This window comes from Dysidea avara, chromosome 6 (genome assembly GCF_963678975.1).
Source record: "Dysidea avara chromosome 6, odDysAvar1.4, whole genome shotgun sequence".
Classification (NCBI taxonomy): Eukaryota; Metazoa; Porifera; class Demospongiae; order Dictyoceratida; family Dysideidae; genus Dysidea; species Dysidea avara.
The window spans coordinates 9054810-9080150 of NC_089277.1; the positions used below are offsets into that span (position 1 = coordinate 9054810).

Genomic DNA, 25341 nt, shown 5'->3' on the forward strand with positions numbered 1-25341 from the left:
CAGAAACTGGGCAATCATGATCAAGATAGTCTAATAGAGCAGTCACCCTAATACAACAGTCAAGCATGTATTAAAATAGATAGCATTTTATTGACAGCTAAATCCACCAAAAATGCCCCCAAATTCAATCTCCTGATACCTAATTTTCAAACATTTCCTGGGGGCATGGGGGAATGCCCCCAGACCCCCCTAGAACTAGCATGCTTCGTATGCTGGGTGTGCTTTGCACACTTACTACTACCAACATAAATTTTGGGTACCCTCAACTCTAGCACCCTTCTATGGCCATACAAGACTTCTCCCTCTCCCACTTTGAAGTACTGTTCTCCACCCCTGTGAAAATGTGATGAACACTTACATTTCCTTATTACCTATACCTAGGTAAGATATTCACTTGAGCCAAATGAAGCTGCTAATTACTTTAGCATTGATGAGACATCTGGTGTCATAATAACATCACAGGCGATTGATCGAGAAATGAACAATTCACTTATCCTTACAGTCATAGCTCAAGATAATGGTTTCCAATCCATGAGTTCTAATGCTACTGTTACTGTAACAATCTTGGATATTAATGACAATGCACCAAGGTTTGTAACCCCCCTGGCAGACTCAGAATTTCGAATACCTGAGAATGCTATGATGGGACATAATGTTACTAATATTAACTTTCGTGCAATCGATGATGACTATAATAACAACGTCACCTATAGTGTTGTAGGTGGAACAGGTCAGGGAGTGTTTGATGTGGACCCTACTGATGGGTATGCATTTTTGGCCAGTAGTGAACCATTAGATCGTGAAATTACTGGTCTGTACAACTTGACTGTGCAAGCCAGCGATGATGGCAACATGACCAGTGTGATCACAGGGACGATCAAAGTCGTAGATGTCAATGACAATGTGCCTGAATTTGAACTAAACATTTATCCAGCCCTAGTATCTGAAGATAGTGCTGTTGGTTCCACATTAATAACAGTATCAGCATTTGACTTTGACACTGATGGCCACACTGTTGGCTATGGCTTTGTTCCAGTTAATGATTGTAACATGTCTATGGATTATAGCACTTTTATTACAGAAAATGAAGTGAATTTTACAATTGACAGCTCTACTGGTGAAATATCACTAGATTCAGGCATGTTAGATGCGGAACACGCCAATCCTAATATTACTCTATGTGTTGTTGCATACTCATCTGCAGACCCTGATAATGTTACTGATTATGCACGTGTTGTTGTCATACCCACCGATGTAAATGAGCATGATCCATTCTTTAGTACAACTTGCGAACGTTTTATGATTAATGAAACAGAACCAGTGGGTATGATTGTATTTGAAGTAGTGGGAAGTGATTCTGATCGTAATCCCGACTTTCACTACACAATAAATGCAAACTACCTAAACATATATGATAATGGTAGTATATATCTTGAAACTCCTCCAGACTTGAGAAATCCTACAGGATTGCTGAGTGGTGCTATATGTGGTGGTTTGTCATTGAGGTGTCTCACATACAGTGTGACACTGCATGATCAAGACCCAGCATTGTCTACTGCAAGAGACATGTCCTGTTTCAGTGTAGCCACAATTATAGATGTAGATAATTATCCTCCAGTATTTACAAGTAATCTTTTTGAGGGAGCAATCTATGAGAACGCTAGTGTTGGTGATGTCATCAAAACAGTATTACAAGATGGCACGATAGGAACAGCTGACCTACGTACCACAGCTAATGATCCTGATGTTGGATATATTTTGGAGTACTCTTTAACAGACAGTAATTTTACAACTTTTGAGTATGACAGTGACATCAATAACATCATATCACTAGCTGAGACATTAGACTATGAGACTACAATGGAGTATACATTTGGTATTGTAGTTCATGATACTGGTGGTCGTAATGATACCTCTATGGTGCATGTTACTGTACTAGACGTCAATGACAATACACCAGAGTTTCAACAGGTTGCTTACAACATCAGTGTGGTTGAGGAATCATCCCTGACATTAAGTATCGGAATGGTTTCTGCAACAGACGATGACAGTGGTGAAAATCAAATGCTTACATACTCCATAGCGTCAGCTGTCCCAGCTGGTTATTTCAATATTAGTGGACAAACAGGTGTAATTAGTATTGCGCGAAGAGTTGATAGAGAGGAATATTCTCAACATGAATTAGAGGTGATAGCAGTTGACCAAGGGACTCCCGCACTAACTGGAACTACCACTGTTACTATTACCCTTACAGATATCAATGATAATCCACCTGAATTCACTCAGAGCCAATACTTTGGCAGAGTATCAGAAAATGCTGCAATGGGTACTCCGGTTATGAATATGGACAATGAGCAACAGTTGCAACTAATGGCAAATGATGGTGATAGCGGAGAGAATGCAGAATTTATTTATCAGCTGGTAGCACCATCTCTGTTTGCAATAGACAACATGACTGGTGCAGTGTCAGTAAATGGCCAACTAGACTTTGAAGAAACAATGCAGATATCATTCCAAGTGATAGCTGTAGACACCAATAATCAGGCTATGAGGTCAGATATAGTTACAGTAACTGTTAATATTGTTAACGCTGATGATCATATTCCTGTATTCACCCAGCCCATGTACTCCTTTGAGGCAAATGAGAATCTTGGTAGAGGTGTAGAAATCAATCGTGTAAGTGCCACTGACAGAGATGCGGTCGAATCGGTTATAACATATCGGATTGACAGTGGTAATGGTGATGGAAAATTTCAGTTGGGAACAACAAGTGGTATACTAAGTCTAATAGAAACCTTAGATAGAGAAGAGGTAGCTGCATATAATCTAGCCATTGCTGCAAGTTCAAATGGTTTTGTAACTTCTGGTACTGTTCAGGTCAATGTTACAGTGTTAGATGAGAATGATAATGCTCCAGTGTTTTCACCAGCCAATTACACTTTTAATGTCAATGAAAGTGGTCCTAACTTTAGCATAGGAACTGTCAGTGCATCAGACGCTGATTCTGGTACTAATGCTGCTATAGTATTCACATTATCAGGTGATGATGAGACCTTCTTCAATATTGATCGTTCTAGTGGAGAAATCACCACTTCAATGACTCTAAACTTTGAAACACATCCGACAATTACATTTACTGTAACTGCTACAGATGGTGGATCACCTGCAATGAGCGGTATAGCCACGGTCACTGTAGTTGTTATGGATGTTAATGACAATGTACCGCAATTTTTTCGGGATCCTTATGATGTTACTGTAGATGAGCATTCCCCTAATGGTACTTTAGTTGTGATCATAAATGCTACTGATGCTGACTCAGGTGATAACGGTGAGGTTCAGTACTTCATCTCTCAGGTAACACCTCCTGGAAATTTCTTTTACCTTGACCCAACTTCAGGTGAACTTGAGGTAAATGTTGAAATGCTACCAAGCATATCTGATAACAGCATGTATACATTGCGCATTGGAGCACGTGATATGGGTACTACTCCTCGTACAGGAATGGTTACAGCAAATATACGTGTCATTGATATCAACGAGCGTCCTACATTTTCACAAGACACATACAATATTATGATCACAGAAAATGATGAAGACTTCACTTATACACTAAATGCTATTGATCCAGATACCTACACAAATTACACAACTATAGCATACAGTATTCAAAGTGTTGATGGCACTGCAAGTGGATCAGGTAGCGGTAGCGGGGATGGCTCACACCTAAAGGTGGATGAAACTACAGGTGTGCTATCAATCAATGTACCGTTTGACTTTGAAGAAGAAAAGAGTGTCGTGATAATGGTTGAAGCCTCAGATCCTAACTTTCCAACACTTACTGATACTGCAAATGTGAGTGTTCAAGTGATTGATGTAAATGACAATACACCAAAGTTTAATCAGACTTCCTATACAGTTGTAGCATCAGAAAATGCCAATATTAGCTCTGTGATTACTGATGAAATAGCAGCCTATGATGTTGATACAGTTAGTAGGGGAATGCTTCGGTTTGCCATAGACAGTGGCATACCTGACCATAGTAAATTTGAAATAAACCCAACCACCGGTATTATTACTTTAGTTAGTGCTCTAAATGCAACAGCTGCTCAAACATACACTTTGACTGTCAATGTAAGTGATGGAATGTTGTCCAGTCAAGCTATGGTTACCATAACCATTACCGATGTCAACAATCATGCACCAGTATTTACGCAGCGTACTTTCACTACCAGCGTGTCAGAATCAGCTTCTATTAATGATGAGATTATCACTGTTACAGCAATTGATAGCGATTTAGGAGATTTTGGTACAGTGGAGTACTCAATTGTAACTGAGCAGAACACATTTGCGATTTCTGAAGGTACTGGAAATATAACACTGAATATGTCACTGGACTATGAAATGACTCCTACCTACACTTTAACAGTTCGGGCTACTGATGGAGGTGGTATGTATGGTGAAGCTAATGTGATTGTCAACATTTTAGATGAGAATGATAATCTTCCAGTGTTTGACATGGTCATGTACAACTTTGATGTATTGGAAGGCGTTCAGAGGCTCCACATTGTGGGAAGAGTGATGGCTGATGATGAAGACAGTGGCTTGTTTGGAGACGTAGTGTACTCTATTTCATATACTGACAGTGATACATTGCCATTCATCATTAACCAAGGGACAGGTGATATCATAGTCAATAGGTCACTAGATTATGAAACTGATCCCTATTACTTGTTTGAAGTTGAAGCTATGGATGAGGGAGATGGAGCAAACTCAGGAGATGGAGCAAACTCAGGAGATGGAGCAACCTCAACCACTGTAATGGTTAATGTAAGTGTGGTCGATGAAAATGACAACATTCCAATGTTTAACAGATCACTGTATACAATAAGAGTTCGTGAAGATGTTGACATCAACAGTACCGTATTCACTGCATCTGCCAGTGACAGAGACTCCGGTGAAAATTCAAGACTGACTTATACTATAACTGATAGTAATCCAGAAATTTGTGGTTCCATCTATAATGTTGAGCCTGCCTCTGGTGCAGTTACCAATGTGTTGCAACTTGATGCTGATAATGTTAACAATGGTTCCCAATGTTTGTTGGTAATAGAAGCCAGAGATGCCGGTACTCCTGTGCGTTCAGTTACAGCATCATTCCAAGTAAATGTTGACAATGTCAATGAGCACGCACCAGTGTTTATTGGACTAAATTCAGTTTCATTTGCTGAGAATGTGGCTCCTGGTACAGTAGTACTGACTGTGACAGCTCAAGATCCAGACAATGTTCTTAATCCTAATGATGTTGAGTACACAATTAATGGCACTACAAACTTTGAGATTAATGAAAGAACAGGTGCAATTACTGTAGCTGAGAATGCCACAATAGATAGGGATGTACCTGATGGAGGATCCGAATCGTTTACAGTGACTGCCACTGATAGGGGTAGTCCTCCTGAATCCACAGATGAAGAAATCACATTCACGTTTAATGATGTAAATGATTCACCAGCAGAATTTGGACTGCCAGAATATACTGTGCGAATTCGAGAAAGCACTCAGGCTAATACTGTTATTGGAACAGTATCAGCAGATGACGAAGACAATCCACCATTTGATACTATCTTCTTTTTCCTTGTGGAAAATGCAGAGAATCAGGTTGATTATGGAAAATTTAGCATGGGTCCCACAAATGGTCAGCTTAGACTTACCAACCACATTGACTTTGATACTGAACAAAGAGTCTACTTGCTCAATGTTTCTGCAGGGGATTCAATACACAGAACTTATGTAAACTTCCGAGTTGAAGTTTTAGACACCAATGATTTGAGGCCACAATTTACTGACCTTCCAACTAGCACACAATTACGAGAAGACGCTGCAGATGGAGATTTTGTATACCAGGTATTAGCTACAGATAATGATATCGGTGTGAATGGAAGAATTGTTTATGAACTTGTGGATGATGGAGATGGCAAATTCACTATTGACAACTCAACTGGTAGAGTGTTCGTCAGTGGTAACGATCGGTTTGATTATGATGAAGGCAACCGGACATATGTTCTTGAAGTCTTGGCTACTGATAGTGCTGGAATGATGTCTAGCGGATCTGGTGATGTAGATTTAAATGACACACAGCTCATGGAGACATCCACGCTGACCATAATTCTAACAGATGTCAACGATAATAATCCCGTGTTCACACAAGAAAGATATACTCCAAGTGTTATAGAACATTTAACCATCAGCCGTGACATAGTCAGAGTTGTAGCTACAGATTTAGACTCTACATCAAATATGGAGCTTACATACAGCATTATTGGTGATGATTTTGGCAAGTTTGTTATAGACAATGAGACTGGCATCATATCAACAGTGCCACCAATTAACTTTGAGGAAAGAATGAACTATACTCTATCAGTGCTAGCTGTAGATATGGGTGATGAGCCACTTAATGGAACAGCTGAAGTATTAGTGACAATCATTGATGTCAATGACAATGCTCCACGATTCATAGCAAATGCTACATATGCTGCTACTGTTGTTGAGCACTCTGCAGAAAATACATCTGTTCTACAAGTTACTGGAGAAGATCAGGACACAGATAAAGTACTAACATACTCCATACCAGATGAATCATTTGAATTCTTTTATATCGACAACATGACAGGTGAAATATTTACTACAGATGTTCCAGTAGACCGTGAAACAGACGAAACCATCACATTTACTGTGAGAGTAAATGATACTGGAGGACTTTTTGGTGAGCAGCTAATTAGTATCACTGTAATAGATATAAATGATAATGAACCAGTATTTACTGCACCTCCTTACTCGGTGACCATCAATGAAACTTTTGCCTCTGGTATGGAAATTGTACCAATTTCAGCAACTGATAGGGACGAAGGCAATAATGAGCTAATTCAGTATGACTTGGAGCCAGCAAATGAATTTACAATGCAACGTAACAGATTTGGGATTGACCAAATCACCGGCATTGTAAGAATCGGAAACCATGGTAACAGGCCACTGTGTTTCACGGTTGATGCAACATCCCAAGAATATTTTTATACTGTTATAGCTAGAGACATGGGTAATGTGTCACGCTCTACCACTACAACTCTTACAATCACAGTTAGAGTGGGAAATGCTTTTGTACCACAATTTGTGAGGTCAACTTTTGTAGGAAGGCTAGAAGAGAGGGCTGAAATCGGAGCAATAGCAGTTGGGTCTCTTCAGGCAACTGATGATGATCATTGCAATGATGGATTTGTGTATGGCATAGAAGGTAATGGAAGTGAAGCATTTAACATTGACAGTACTACAGGACAGATCACTCTTGCAAGAGAACTTGATGAAGACGAAGTCACTTTTGATTTTACTTTGCGTGTAACAGATGTGGGACATCACAATGTAGATGCTTTGTCTAGCACTGCCAGAGTAATAATTCTGGTAGGACAGTTATTGCCAATAAGGACTACTGTGGGTGGCCCAGGTTTGGTTGTTCCACCGCTAAGACGTACAACTGGGCGAGACTATCAGCAGGATATATGGCTGTACAATGGAGGATCTGTTGATAACCCACCAACAGTTTCATTTTCACTGGGTCCATTTAGTAAGCAAACTCCTATCAATGTTGTGCGGGCACCAGGAACAAGAACCAAGCCTGTACTGGTTACAAGGAGTGTGGCATATGATCGTCCTGAGGTTATAGTGTTTGTTCAGGTAATGAGTAATAGTTATGACACTATACTAGTTGCACCCACTGTAATCGAGGTTCAGTTAACTAATACTGAAACTGGAGAAAACACAACTGCCTCATGCACAACGATGCCACCACACAGCACTTGTTCTGTAATTGCTACTGTTCCTGACAGTTGGTTTGACAATGATGCCACTATTGATGTATTTTATGGAATTGGTTCAGGTATAAAATCTCAACTGGGTTCTGTCAATGCTAGTGCTAGACCATTGGATTGTTTATCATCCATTACCGACCAAGTGTTAGTCGTACTTCCATCATCTGTACAGTTCACTAATACTTCATTTAACATTGATGTCTACACACACTCTACATCACCAATAAGAGAATTCCTCCTTCGCTGTAGTGTGGGAGAGGGCCTTGTAGCTGAATCAGTTTGTAGTGAGGGAGAACTCACCATGCAGACAGCATCATATGGCCAAGAACTAAACATTTTAGGCCACTCATCAGGTATCTTACCAAATGAAACTGGATTTCATCAGCTCTTCCAAGTTACAGTTCGAGTTGATGCAGATATAACAATACCTCAGTCAGGTGTTCTGCCATTCAACTGTGTAGTTGACTACATGACTGACATACATAGCCACAGAATACTAGCAAATCAGCCAGCGATACATGCAGGTGGCAGTGTCACTACATGCTCAACGACTGAAGGATATATTCGAGCTGCTGCTAATTTGCTGCTTGAGATGTTCCCGTATGCTACTAACTCTAGCATTCTCAACACTGCTGTATTGGACAATGAAGTAATCAGATCTTCAGTAACAGTTGCTGGCTTATATCACTCTGGAGAGGTTAACTATCAGTTGACAGGAGTGTATTGTAATACATCTTCATCTAGTGTAAAAGTGATGCCTGACTGCTCAGAAATATTCTTTGATGGTAGTGAGACTAGTGGTGGATATCCGGCTAGAGTATCAGTCTACCTAGATGATGTCCAGTCAGATTTGATGTTGCTAGTATGGTACCCAATGATGGTAGAGATCTATTTTACTGACACTACACTCAATGCAATTTATATGTACGGTATCGATGGTTCATGTGGGGCTACAGTTTATCAGGAAACCCTGTTCCGTGTTCAAAGTACTTTTGCAGCTGGTGAGCTTCGTCAAGATGCTATTATAACACCACTTGTAAGAAATTACATTTTTACTTCTGGTGGTATTACTATTTCACCAGTTAATGAACAAGAGTGGAAAGTCGTACCATCTGCAGCTGGTGCTGCTAGTGTGAGAGTTGTCTTACCATCAAGGTACAGTGTACCTGAAGGAAACATCGCTGTAACCAATACTGCCGTGGAAGTTGATGAGTTGAGTTTTTCACTAAGAACTGGAATTGAACCAGAAACTACCAATGCTACAACTGGAGTGAACTATATAGAACCTGCAGAACTAAATACTCTGTATAATGCCAACTATCGTGGCGCTAGAGTAGAAGTGATAGTAGAAGCAGTGTTTACTGATGGCTATCGTCAAACAATCATGCCTCAATTGGGACTCCGTCTAAACTCTGTGAACAGTTCAGTGTTTGAGGTAGTAGATATGGATACCTTGTTGATTCAAGGTAGTGGAAGTGGCTTGCTATTGGATGGTGAATTGATCAATGATTGTAATACAATGACAGTACAAACTGGCTCTGAATATATAAACATCAGTTTGGTAACACCAACTAACATTTCACTGACACCATCTGGTCCCATCACTCTAGGAGTTGATAACACTGCAGCCAGAATTGGTATTCCTTCCAGTATTAACCTCAATACTTACCTTCACCATGATGATGGGATAACAACAGATGTCACAGTAGACACTGCTGTGAATTATACTATTTCTGATGAAAATGTCTTATCACTAAGCGATGGTGTCTTATCGACATTAGGTGTCAATGGGTCAGAGACTATCAGTGCATCATATGACTTTGTACCTACTGGTAGTGACATCACTATGTCTCTTAATAGTAACACAATAGAAGTAGAAGTTGTAAGAGTAGAAGAAATTCAAGTATTTGCAAGGCCATACCCTTCATATTCTGGATCAGATAGTGTTGATGCAAGGAGCAGACAAGCCTTTGGACTACCTAATGCTGTGTTTTTCCAACAAGCAGTTTTGACAGTGAATGCATTGCTTAACAATGGAGAAGTCAGGGACATCACCAATAATGAAAATACTAGTTTTGCAAGTTCAAACTTTAGAGTTTTACAAGTTGATGGTAACATTGTAACTCCTGGTGATTCTGGTGATGCTACTGTCACTGTGCGGATATCAGGGATAACAATGACTTCATTAACTTTTAGTATTTCTGAAAGGATAGTGCCAGTACAAAGATTTGTTGCAGTTGAAACTATATTAACAGATAACACACTAAGAGGAATAGCAGGTAGCTCTGATACTGCTTTTACAAACATAGAAGTGGAATTCGAAGATAACTCAACTCTGCGTTTACTGGATGCAACCGGGAGACCAATCTATCCTGGATTGCTGAATTTTACAAGTTCTGATACTTCTTCAGTTACCATTGACCAATTTGGTGTTATGGTTCCAGTAGACAATTCTCCTAGGGAAGATTTGGTTGACATTGTTATCCGAGCAGCTGGTATTGAAAATCGTATGTCACTGCAAGTCAACTTAGACCCAGCAGTGGGAGACATAGATATTGGAAGTGAAAATGGATTTCCAATCACCACAACAGGTACAACACTATCTGTACCCATTTACTTAAACAGTGAGGACAGAACAATTGGAGCAATGGAGATTGAAATAGTCTATAATGATGATGTGATGCAGTTTACTGGAGATGTAATAGAAGGTGCAGACTGGCCCAATGGTACTCTGTTCAGTACTTCAGAAGATTTTAGTAACAAGGTAGTGTTTGGAGGAGTGTCAACAAGCCCTATTAAAGGAACAAGACGGATGCACATAGCAACACTTGAATTTACTGTCACTGGTGATGAGAATAATACTTTCTTTGATCCAAGAATTATAACTTTGACTGAAATGGGCCTAAATCCAGTTACAATTGGTAGTAGTACCCCCAGGAAATCTTTTGCTGGAAAAGTAGCCTTTTCAAACAATGCTGAGTCTTTAATACCAGACTTAACTTCACCAGTATACTGTAGTATGCCGCACAGCAGTGATGTCAATGGTGATGGTGTGTTTGATCTTCGTGATGTGATGTACACTCAGTTTTATGCCACTATACAGTCCAGTATTTCACCTACTGCTGAACAGGTGGAGGCCATGGATGCTAACAAAGATGGACTTGTTACAGCCTCGGATGTGGAGTTTTTGTCCAGAGCACATTTTGGCCTACTCAGATTCATATCCTCACTAGACCTCACCCCGATTGATGAAGCTGGCTCTGACTGTGTAATGACATTAAACATAACATTAGTGGACAGGTATAACTGCCCAGCAAATGATTCAACAACTGACGTTTACTTTATGTTAATCAGTAACAATGCAGACTTTGGTACACAATTCAACAACACCATGCTAGTTGATGGTATTATTACTACGCCTTCTCTTCCAATACCTAGTGATACTTATGGTGGATGGTGGACTCCACGTGATCTTGGAAATGGTGCCTTTGGAATTAAAACAATGCCAAACAGTATTGCCCAGACCAACCTTGGATTTTCAATAGCTATAGGAATAATATCTACTTCATCCACTCAGCAACAGCATGACATTTTGTTGATTGGAGACAATGTACCACCATACACTTACAATAGCACTACCATTACAGTTGGTTCAATAGACATCTCTATTCCTAATGGATTTAATCCACTAAGAGCACTAAACAACTCATTTCCAAGTGAGCTGTGTTACAATGACTATGATCCTACATTTGGAACTTCAATTTATTCATCAACATACAGTGAAGACTTTCCTCTAAACAGGGTCATAGAAAACCGTATTGCTGCTACTGATCGAGATAGTTCATTGAGCCGACCCTCAGGAAACATACAATTTAGAATTGCATCATCTACAGCTACAGAGGAGTTGTTTATGATTGACCCAACTAGTGGGCTTGTTACACTAGCTATGAGTCTAGATAGAGAATCATATGATGAAGTACGACTTGTCCTACATGCAATTGATCAGGGACCTCACATTCCTTCTCGCAGAACTGCAACCGCAACAATGAGGGTTATCATTACTGACATCAATGACAATTCACCAATCTTTGAACAAGTGCGGTATGAAATAAATCTCACTGAAACAGATCGCAGTGGTAACCCAGTGGACACAGTACCATTTATTGATGTCAGAGCAACTGACAGTGATGCCACAGCACCATTCAACCAACTCACCTATCGCATTGTCAATGGAGATGTTACCAACAGTTTTGCGATCAATTCTAATGGGGCTGTGAGCCTTCGCAGGCATCTTGATAGAGAAAATAGATACTACTATAATTTGACTGTCACTGCAACAGATGGTGGCACTCCACCTATGAGTAACACTACATACCTAGCAGTAAATGTAATTGATGTGAATGATAACAGACCAGTATTTTTATCCTCTGATGTGATCAATGTGTTTGAGAGGAATGAGGCAAACACTAGAATTTTCACTGTATCAGCGATGGATGCAGATTTAGGAACTAATGCAGAATTCACATTTGAAATAGCTGATGTGTTGTTGGCAGATGATGATGGAACAATAGTATCCAACATGGACTTAACAGGCTACTTTAGAATAAATGCTACAACTGGTGAACTGTATGTTGAGCAGGAACTTGACCGGGAAGGGAATCACAGTTTTGTAATACACATTATGACCATTGAACCTGGTATTCTCACTTCAAATCAAGGTTTACAAATAGCACATGTCAGAGTGTGTGATCTAAATGACAATCCTCCTGTATTCAATCAAACTAGCTACATGATGAATATCAGTGAAAGTTATCCAGTCAACCAATCAATTATCCGAATTGTTGCCACTGACAGAGATGGCGGTGCCTTCTGTGATTTAATTGACGCTGATAATCAGCAAGACAATGTCATCACTTACTCATTGTTAGATGCTGAGGGAACTCCATTTGTTATCAACAATGTTACAGGTGACATCAGTCTGAATTACAGTGCCAACTTTGAAGGCATAAATCAGTACACAATTACAGTGCAGGCCATAGATCTAGGTGTACCACCACTAAATGCAACAGTTGAAGTGGCTATTGATGTGCTTGACTTTAATGACATACCACCTATGTTTAATGAATCCATGTATATTGGTGGTATTGAAGAAAATGCTACAATTGGTACCACAGTCCTATTGAATGTATCAATTGCAGCTTATGATGTGGACACTGGATTGGGTGGCATGTTTGTGTTTAGTCTTTCAGGTGTGGGTCATGAAGACTTCCAGATAGATCCTGACACTGGAATAATAACTACTGTTAATGCCATAGACAAGGAAAGAAGATCTGTGTACAACCTAATGGTGATTGCTACAGACATGGGAGATCCTCCAGCATTTTCTACTGTGCCACTAACCATAACTTTGCGTGACATTAATGACAATGCTCCACATTTCAGTGAGGCTGTTTATTTTGTAAGACTTTCAGAGAATTCCTTAATTGGTGATTTGATACTTCATATTACTGCCTCCGATCCAGATGAACCAGATAGTCCAGTAACATACGGGTTTGTTGCAGGTACAGAACCATCAATGTTTATGATAAATGAAACTACTGGACAGATAAGAGTTACACAAGATTTGTGCTTAAACGAAGACATGAATTATACATTTAGAGTTTATGCAAGAGATTCTCCTAGTGATCCCTCATTTATACCCAGTACTAACACAACCACTGTCACTGTTCTGGTTTATGATGACAATCAGTTTGCCCCATACTTCAGTGAGAACATGTATGTATTCACAGTCAGAAATTTTTCACCAGCTGAAACACTGGCTGGAACAGTGTCCACAACTGACAGAGACAAATGCTCAAATGTTTATACTGCTTTGTTCAGAATAGACACCACACAGTTTGTAATTGGTATGATAACTGGTGATGTCACCACCACTATGGAAATGGTCAGAGATGATGGCAATATCTACAGCTTCTCTGTTACAGCAACTGACACAAACACAACTAACCCTCGTTCAAACACAACAACAGTCTGGATAGTTGTTGGTGAATATATTCCAGTAGACATTGTACCAGAAGATGCCTTCCCTGTCAGTCTCCCCTACCAGACTAATGATACAACATACGTACAAGATTTCAACTATTTCTATGATGCCATTAAATCTCCATCAAGGATGACTACCACATTTGGTAGCATGGAGAGGAGAAGCACATTTTCAGTTATAGAGGATAGACCAGACATGTTGAATGCTACTGTCATTACTCCTTATGTGTACCAAGATGAACCATATTTTGTGTTAGCTGTTCAAGTAGTTGATGAGAAAGGAGGTGACAGTTTTCCATCAGCTGAAATATTTGTAAGAGTATGCATCACAAATGATAGCTGTTCCATTGCCTCTCAAATGACTGGTGACAATAATGTAGCTTTAGTTGTGGTAGAAATTGAAGACAGAAATTGGTTCATTAATGATGAGGATGGCAATTCCACAATTGATGTTGAGTTTGGTTTTGACACTAACTATGGTAACACTATTCCTCAAGCTGCATTACTGATCAATACTTTGTCAGTAACACGTGTTTACAATATCTCATCAGATTCAGGGGAATCCCCGGATGGTATTAATGAACCTTTTGTTGTTGTTAGATTACCTATGAGACCTCTCTACCCAACAGAGACTGCATCAATTGTGGTCGAAGCAGTGGCAATGCCCGAACCAGTTTCAGCTGCAGCAATTAGATGTGACCTTGCTGAAGGTCTTGAGTATATACTTCCTAATGCAGCTATACCAGGAGAATGTTACAATGTGGTTGGAATTCCGGTCACATCTACTTCCATGATGGTATTAGCATCAAGAAAATTAATGGACAGGATAGATGGGCCGTTTCCAGACAGCCTTTTTACACCACCTAACTGCACTGCAGTTCCTGGTGAAGCACAAACATTGGTGAACATTCTGTTTAGAGTGAAAGATGGAGTTCAGCCTTCTACTATCAATGTGTCTTGTGTAGGCATAGAATTATCAATAGCTAATCTTACCGAATTTGGTAGCTATATTCCATCTGTAGTCAGCTATGTTGATGGGAGCGTAACTGTCATGCCATCTCAGGGGTTAGTAAGTATTGGTCAACCAATGGTTGTTGAGATGTATGCCACAACGTCAGAAACAATAATCTTAAATGATGCTGTTTTGTCTGGGGAAAATGTTGCATCAGTTTTGACAATTACTGGAATAATTGTTGCAGCTGAGATTGAACAATTCGACATACGTACAGATGAACTGTTGAGCAGCAACTTCTCACTTGATTGCAACACCTCAGATAGTGACATACTCAAAGTATCCCCCACCTGTTCACAATTGTTTGTAGATGGCTCAGAGCTCAGTGGAAGTGATTCAATAGAAGTGTTTATATCAGTAACTGCAACTGGTAGTATACCACTATCACAATCATTGTCATGTTTCATCTCAGTTTCTGTTTTGTATCCAGCACTACCATTGAACATAACAGTTGAGGATCCATTGTTGAATGCTGTTAGGGGATGGACACTTGCAAGACCGGGAGGAATATGTTCACTTCAAGCATACCAAACAACAAAAATTTATGCTCAAACCACATTTAGCCCATTACCATCATCAGCATCAACAAACCCAGTCCTTGTCAGCCATTTACTTGGAGAAACAGTACGATCCTTGTCAACAGACATAGTTAGTGTTGATGGTCTTTATGTAACTGGTAAGATGGTAGGCAGCGCCACTATTGTGGCAGAAAGGCGTGGTAGAGAATTAGGTCGTGTACAAGTGACAGTAGTCCAACAAATGGTGGATGTAATACACTTCACTGTTGTCCACTCCAAATCACTTGAAGCTGACTTCAATGACAATGACCAGACGTTCTTGCCACTTGGAGTGCAGGATTTTGTTGTTGATCTCGATGACAGTCTTGATAATGTAGAAGAAAATTCTGAGCTGGTAACTGCTGCTGTATTCTCTGATGGACATTACTATACATTGAGCAACAGTGTTGGACTGAAGTATGCTGTCTTAGACAGATCATTTTTGGCGGTTTCAAATGCCACTATAACTCCTGTTGCATCAGGTACTGGAAGATTTTTACAGGTTGACTGGAATTCTCTATGTGACAACACAAACATTTTCAGTCAGGCTAAGACATACACAATAGCCCTGGAGCAACCAACTATGATCAGAGTTGATCTTGCTTACGATTTCATAGCACATGAAGATGACACAATAGCTCAACAAGCAACTTACCCAACCAGTAGTAGGATTGTAGTTACAGGAACTAGGTCCAATGATGAAATTGACGTAACAAACTATGATGAGACTGAGTATGTCTATGATTCATCTATGATTCAGCTTACTTCTGATGGTGCAGGAGGTCTTATAGTGAGGGCAGTTTCCAGTAGTGTTATGGGACAAACAATGATTACAGTACGATACATGTATAATTCAGAAATGTACTTGGAAGAATCAGTAAACATCACAGTTGTGAGGGCATCATACATATCTGCCACTCTAGCTCCCTATCCACCTTATACTGGCTCTGTAGAGTTCAATATTACTACTCTAGGACAGTATGGGAACAGTGGAGTGTACCAAAAGGCAATGATCAGAACCTTGTTACATCTGCAAGCAAATGGAATGGAAGTTGATACATTTGTGTTACCCTACAATGTTCAGAGCATCACTTATTCAAATCAGTTGTTCTCGCCATCTACTGATGGAGTATTAGAGCCACAAAGAGATGGAATGTCTACCCTAAATATCTCTTTCAGTACATATCGTACCAGCGTCACAGTAACCGTATCATCTACAGACATCATTGAAGTCACATCTATAGACAGGTTAGAGATACCATCAGAAAATAATACACTTTCAGGTCTGCGAAGTGAAATTGCAGGAAGCATTGAAGCTGATGTCACTTTCAGCGATGGAACCAAATATTATGACTTCTTCAGTGGAGGAAATGTAGCCATTTCTGGCTTGATAACATTGAGTGGTAGTATAAGTGATGTATTCAGTGTTTCAGAAGGTGGTGAAATTACTATACTCGGTAATGCACCAGATACGGTTACCATTACAGCTACTAGTGAAACCGCTAATAGTACAATTGACTTTTACTGTAATTTAATGTCAGGGGACATTGAACTTGATATGGGTGGAAGGCTGCAAGCACCACTCCCAAGACTTGCAGGTGTTGGCAATACAACTAGAGTTCCAGTATTCATTAACACTGGAAGTGTTAGTTTTAGCATAATAGAAATAGCAGTAGCTTATGATCCCAGCTTACTGAGGGTGCTAGATGTTTATCCATCTTCATTATGGCCATCTTATCCACGAATTGAGTCCCCTGTGCCATTTTACCTTTTTGAGAGTTCTCGAGGTCTGTTTGACGGAATAACATTGTTTGGAGGAATACTAACAGAGGCAAGATCGGGTGTGCAACACATAGCAGACATTGAATTTGAAGCCATTAATGCAACAAATTATGCAGCTTTTGTGAGTGCTGAAATAGTAGTCCTGATGGATGGCCAGAGCCCTCCACAACCCATCACTTACAATCCATCACCAGCAGCCACCATGTCTATAGCTATTGACAACAGTACTGACCTTCCTCCATCATCATTTTCTGTTCCAACATCCTATTATGAGCCCTCAATACCAAAATGTACTGATCCACTGCCATGTACCTGTACAGTGTCTGAAAGGGGAGACTTGAATGGAGACTGTGTAACGGACTTACTAGATGTGCTTGTATATTACACTGACTATATGAACACTGGAAACACGTTTTGCACAGATAGAGACTTTGCCATCAACGGACGGTGTGAATTAGCTGATGTGCAATTCTTATTAGGCCACATTTTCTATTTGTCATATTTTGTTGAAGACATCACTATTAATCCTGTTACTCGTAATGACTGCTTCCTCAGATTTGGTGCCCAACTAATTGGTAGAGCTAATTCAATTCCACATCAGGACAGAGTGCTTTTCATGGTATCTTTGGTTCACAACAGCAGTGACTTTGCAAGACAAATTGCCAGTACTACACCTGTTAATGGTCTTGGAGAAACTGCAACAGTTGAAAGTGCTGATTCACAGGCAGTGAGTGGAGGATATTACAGAGCAATACTGAATGGTAGTAGTGCCATACTTGTTACAAACTCAGAAATCTTTCAAAACGATGTTGGTGTGGTATACTCAACAGCAGTGTATGGTTCTTCTGGAGAAATCGTTTTATCAAGCCTGCACATAATACTGACTACCTCAATACCACCTGTATACCCAGAAGTTATTGCAAATTATGTGACTCCTCCTGGAACACAGGGGTATCCAGTGTTTTCTTTTCTTGGATTCAGCCCATTTGAAACATTTAGTCAAAATCTTACTTCACCGGACTGTATCAATGTAGCTGCAGCACAGTTCATGCCACGATACAAGGTGTCAGTAGTCCCAGAAGACTCACAACCCAACACAACTGTTGCTTTTGTACTTGCTATTGACACAGATGACAATCTGAACGCTGAGTTAACATACTCATTTGCTGGAAACTTTCTGCTTGCGAAAAATGATACATTCAGAATAGATCCAACCACTGGCAACATTACACTATTAAAAACATTAGACAGAGAAACTCTAGACATTTATCCAAACATAACTGTTGAGGCAAGAGATGCTGGATTTGTTCCTCGCATGGGAATAGGTTACATTACTATAGAAGTTGGTGACATAAATGACAATCCACCTGTGTTTAATCAAACTTTGTATACTCCTTTGAATCCCATTCCAGAAGCTACACCAGAAAACACTGTTATACTTCAGGTGTTTGCCACTGACATGGACATTGAGGGAAATGCAGACATCACTTACAGCATAAATAACAGTTTTCCTGCTGATCATTTCTCTATTAATAGAAGCACAGGAGAGATTAGTATTATGACATCTCTTGATTATGAAACATATAGAAACTATACTCTGACTATCTTAGCAGAAGATGGAGGTGTACCTACAATGGAAGATACCACAACAGTAGAGATTATAGTCTCTCCATCAAATGATCATGAACCAGTGTGCACTCCTGATTATCACCTTGCTTTGCTTGTTGAGGATTATCCAGTTGGAACAGAGATAGCTACACTGGTTGCATCTGATGCTGACATAGGATTAGATCATGCAGAACTCAACTTTACACTTATACAACACCCTGAGGGTTACCATGAGTTGTTTAGTATCAACCAGCTAAATGATACGCATGCCTTTCTGTTGACAAATGCTAGTGGTATTTTTAATCGATTTGAGATTCCTGTCTACAACATTACTGTGTTGGTTGAAGATGTAGGAGGACTCAATTGTACAATTGATGTAGAAGTGAGGGTTGCTGAAGGATCACGATTCTACTTTGAAACACAGAGAGGACCAGGCTTGTTAACTGGTTTTGTACAGAAGGAGATAACAGGTGATACTATCACTTACAGACAATCAGTAGAATTCTTTGATGTTGATGATTCTAATAGCATTCATGGAACGCTGGCTTCATATCGGTTCATGAATGATCCACCATTGGCCGAAACTGTGACTATTTCACGAGCGCCAACACCTGCAACATCTATTTATGCAGTGCTACACCAAACTATCATCTACTTTGATCGTCCTCTGGTTACAGCTGTGGCTCAGTTACACGGCAGTGCTTATAGTACTTTTGTACGATCCACTAATGTGTCTCTTGTAGTCATTCCACTTGAATCACCTGGTAATAATGCAGTCTTTGGTGAACCATGTGACATTGACACGTACTCAGGGCTTTGCTCACTCACTGCAAGAATACCTGAGGAATGGTTTTCAGGTGGAGTACTTCAGGCAGAGGTTCGCATCAGATCACCACCACTAAATGATTTTATTCTTCCAAACATCAACATTAGTACAGTGCTTGATCAACCACAGTCAGAACTTCGAGGTGTTGGTGTGCGTGTTCCATTCCATCCTGTAACAAATGGAGAAACCTTTGTTGTACGAGTCATGGAGTTTACTCCAGATCCCATAGTAGCCTTCCAAATGACATTTAACACTTCTGATGACATTACAATTATTGGTTTAGTAGATGACCAACAATGGACTTGTACTCAACAAAATGACATCACCTTTTTAAATTTACTCTGTATCCACAAGTCAAGATACGTGAGTGGAGAAGAATCAGATGATGATGACAACATACTAGGAGTTCAAATGATGGTGAACAATGACGCTCTACCACATACAGCTACAGTGTCAAGTGAAGTGATTGCTGTTACCGGAATCAAAGGTAGATTAATAGATCTTCCTCGAGCAGCAGTCCATCTTAGCAGAAACGGAACATCTGACATAGAGGCAACGATTGAAGTGATAAATAATGTAGCACAAAAACTATTTGCTTACACTAATGCTTCAGAGATTATAAATCCCGGTACACTAAGTGATGAAGCTAGAGAACGCAGTACAATGGTCTATGTTGTCAGAACATCACCCAATCCATCATATTTACCAGTATCTTGTGAAGACATGGAGCTAAATAGTGATGGAAATGTCTTGAACATAAACTCAGATACATGCAGTATTATCGTTAGTAGTAACAATACTGAAGGAGCTGACCCAACAACAATTAACATTGCAGCATTTGAGCTGGACACAACATTACAAGTCAGGGTTTGGTTCCCTAATCAAACACTTCAAATATACTTGTCTGATCATATACTGAACAGAATTGATTGCTCTGATACTTATCAAACAGCTTGGATAGAAGTATTTGTTACTTTCCTTAGTGGAACTCTTGTTTCACCTCAAGTACAACTAAGTGAAAAAATACATCAGAAACTTCAACAATCCTCACCTAATATAGTAACATTAGAACGCTTAAATGTTATTGGAATGATTGTTGGTACAGCTAATATCAGTGTTGATGCAGATGGGTTTAGTGGCTATGCAACTGTAACTGTTACTGATGATCCAGTCAGTGTTTTCAGTGTGTTACCTCAAGTGTCTACTGGCCTAACAATAACAGCATCACCAGACACTTATGAAGACTCCAGTAGCTCACTCTATGTCATTGCAGAAGTCACTACCAGCTTTGACAGCATTCCATCCATAGGGAACCTGACTGCTGTGATTTACTTTACTGATGGTGCAAGGATGGATGTTAGTGACAATTTGATGGTACAAACTACAGGCAATTCTGTCATGGATGGAACAGGTGGAGAGATTGTCAGCCAGTATCCTGGCACATCCACACTTGATGTGGCATTGATGTGTACTGATCCTATAGAATCTGATAATGGATATGTGGATGTACTAGTTGAGGTACCACAACCAGTAGGCCTGATTGTCAATGTTATGCATAACAGACTAGCACACTCTGATACTAGATTAATGGCTTCTGGTATTCCTGATAGAACAACTGTTACAGTTTGGTTAGACTTTGGTGATGATAATCGTGTAGATGTGACAGATGAATCTGTATTTGATGGACCATGTACTGCCAACATTTGGACACCATTTGATATTACAACACAATACAATGGTACTGCTACTCTAAATGTTGCCTATGACTATTTTGGACAAAACTATACTAATGCAGTAAATGTTTCAATTGTAGAAACAAATGGCATTTCTCTAAGTGTGGCACCATATGGATCTCCAGATGCTAGCCTGAATACCATAAGGTACATATCCAACCTCACAAACCCAGAATACCAGCTGGCGAGTGTCATCCTTTATGCCACACTGTCTGATGGTTCTGCAGTAGAGATTCCAGACTTTGGTCTGTCAATAGATGCTGAAAACTGTAGCTCCAAACCGTATGTGTTTACACCTTGTTCTGACTCCATCAGTAATGAAACTGAGATGGTTACCATCATTGCCAGTTTCACTAGCTTCACTGACTCAGTAACAATAACGGTCAGCACTCCTGATGATCCTGTAGAAATCACTGGTATCAATGTCATGGTATTGGATGAAGATGACCCCACACAGAAGACAGCTACAATCTCACTTCAATTGAGTGACAACACAGTAATACCAAATGTGCATGATTATTTCAGTAACAGTCCATCTTATTTCCTGGATTATTCCACTGACCCAATAGAAGACAGTGTATTCAGCTTTGATTTAGACACTGGAGTAATAACTATTTATAAAGACCACTACAAGATGGCTGAACTTATCATTTCACCAATTGATAACCTCAACAATATCTCAGGCACAGGACAGTTCATCGCTAATGTGGATGAAGGTACATCTATTTTGGTAGGAGTTGCTGCAGGCATCCAAATTCCTCCAGTTAGCATTTCAGATACATTTACTGTCCCTATCTTTTACAATGTTTCCACAAATGCCATTGGTTTCATAGGCAGATTCCGGTTCAGTGAACAAGTGCTTAGAGCTGTAAGTGTCAATGTTTCATTTAGTGGACTAGTCTTGACTAACCTTAATGCTCCACCTGGCCAAGTTACTGTAACAGGTCTGGTCTTGGAAGGCGAGTACTATATTGAAAATGGACTGACCTTCTTTGTTGAGTTTGAAGCATACTCAATGTCAGGTGTATCACCTATTGAGGCAGAAATTGAGATTTTATATGAAGGTTATGACTATTCATCAACTAATTTTGGCTCTAGTGCAGTTATGGTTGGCACAACTGAAGAATACAATGATATTATGAACTCCACAGTATCAGTAGGTGAACTGTTGTTTGCACTCAATGAGTCTATCACACTGTCCAGAGACTTGGTTACATCCACTGTAGATGCAGATCTCAATAATGACACTATTACAAGTGTAGATGATGTGGTGTTTGGAACTAGGTTGGTCACCGGTTTGGCCTTCTACTTAAGCAGCATTAGTGCAACTCCAGTGCAAGATTCAGATAACTGCACACTTCTTGTAGAAGTCACTTACAGTGGTGTAGGAGATGTACCACCTGACCCTAGAACTACATACTCATTTGTCCTCCTTACTAACCCTGACGTAGAGTTGCTGTCCATGTCAAAACCTAGACTTGGAGGATATGTGTCACAACTAGATATGGCTGTGCTCTATGAGGCTAACCCTGATGAAGATGGATATGGTTTCACCTTAGAGCTAGTCACTCCTATCACAGTATTAAATAACATTGGAATTTCAGTGATACAACTTATTGGTGACTACTCCAACAGAACCGACTATGATCACCTTAACATATTTACATACTCACTCAATAATGGACAAAGTGTTTCCATAGATGTCACTTCACAAAGGTCACCTCTTATTGGTCTTGAAGATGTCAGGATAGGAACGATGGCCACTGGCTTTGATCCGCTAACCTTTATCAACAATACTCGTCGATCTGACTACTGCTACTTTGATAATGATGGTGTATATATTGTGCAGCCACCAGAGAATACAACAGTTAATACAATAGTGTACAATGTATCAGCAGTTGAACCTGGATTCCCCCGAAACGCTGAGGTGTATGATTTAGGTGCTAACAATGGTAGTGATACCTTCATGTTTGTAGACAGAGTAACAGGCGGTTTAAGGCTTATACAACCACTTGACAGAGAGACAATCGGTTACTACTTCTTTACCTTTACGGCTACATACATGTTATCCAATGGATCTACTGTTACTATTGGACCAGCTGACATCATAATACAAGTGGCAGATATCAATGATAACACACCACAAATAGATGCCACTACCATTAACCAAACAATGACGTTTGATGAAGATGTTGCAGTCAACACTAGTGTAATTACAATCATAGCCACTGACATAGACATTGATGAAAATGGCAGATTAACGTACTCCATTGTTAGTGGAGATGAGCTTGGTCAGTTTTACATTGACCCTGATAATGGAAACATCACTATAGTAAAATCTCTTGATAGAGAAAACATTGAATCTTATGCACTTAGGGTCCAAGTCAGTGATAATGGAGTAGAACCAAGAATTAATATTACATATGTCTTTGTTACTCTTAATGACATCAATGACAATCCTCCATTTTTTGATCGGGATGTGTATAATGCATCTATCAATGAAAATTCACCTAACGGCACAATGGTTCCTGGCCTGCTGCTGGTAGCTGATGATCCAGATGTAGACGGAACATTTACTTACTCTCTGATCAATGATACCGACTTCCCATTTGACTTTAATCAAGATGGTGTATTTACACTAATTGATGATGTATTAGACACAGAACTACAGGATGTGTACACTGCTATAGCAGTGGCTACAGATGATGTTGATGGCAATCTCACATCTACTGCACTGATAGTTATAAACATAGGAGATATCAATGATAATGCTCCAGTGTTTAATGAAACACTTGAAAACCAGTACTACGTTGAAATTGATGCCCCATTAAGTGAGGTTGGGTTTGTATTTGCTACAGATGCAGACAGGACGACTAACAAGCAAATTGCTTATGACTTAATCTCTGATGTAACCATGTTTGGAATCGATCCAGATACTGGTGTTATCAGTGCTGTTGAACCATATGATGGTACTTCCAACCGACTACAGACCCTCACAATCATTGCTAGGGACATGGGTACTCCACAACTCAATGACACAACTTTTGTTTACATCACTCTTATTGACAGCCAAATAGTATCATTCCTACCCAGCAATGGATTATCTTTGTTGGGATATCCTAGCTGGGTTGAAGACACAGTGTACGATCAACAACTTGGTGTTCCATTTGCTGCTGATATTGGTGACACAACAATGGTCACAGCTCAGTTTGGGGCATCAGTTGCCGAAGACTTCAGTGATGTATTCATACCAATTGTTGGAGATCCTGCCATCAACATTGAAATGTTAGAACTGCAAGATATGATTCATTATGACCTGAGAACAATTACAGTATTAATCCAAGCTGAAGATGCACGAAATACCATTCCTTTACCATCCCTGATAACAGTCACTATCACTCCTTCTGAAGAGCTCCGAGCAATACAGAACATTACCAAGACTGGTAGTTGCATGACAACAGAAAATCAAGGTTTCTGTATAGTACAGTTAATAGACTTCCCACTTGAGTGGTTTAACAAAGAACCTGACAATGTTGGAGATCGTGTCACCGTGACAGCTTCTCTCCTAAATGACATTGGCAATGTTGTTGTAACTAAAGAAGCTACCATTGGTATTGAAACACACCCAATATACAATGTAGCTACAATTGACAGCAATGCAAGGATGCTATTGATAGGACCAACACATCTATCAATATCCAGTGAGATTTACACCATGGAAATATACATTCGAGTTAGAGATGGTGCCCCTCAAGAAACCAGTATTGATGGAGACATGGTCCTCCGACGTGTATCTGTCATCAGAACAACTACTATTACTGAGAATGGAGTGACTGTCATTAATAGTGGTACAGCAGGAGACAACTGGGAATGCTGTAAGGATATCCGTTCTGTTCTTAACATGTGTATTTTATCATTGTTTGTT

At 39.8% G+C, this 25341-nt stretch overlaps 1 protein-coding gene across 1 annotated transcript in view; it reads left to right on the top strand.

Annotated features, from left to right (window-relative positions):
- LOC136258162 (uncharacterized) overlaps positions 1-25341 on the top strand; it is a 43306-nt gene that overhangs the window by 12782 nt on the left and 5183 nt on the right. The window contains exon 14 of the mRNA XM_066051478.1: positions 382-25291. Within this exon, the coding sequence (XP_065907550.1) occupies positions 382-25291 (24910 nt within the window). The remainder of the gene's footprint in view (positions 1-381; positions 25292-25341) is intronic.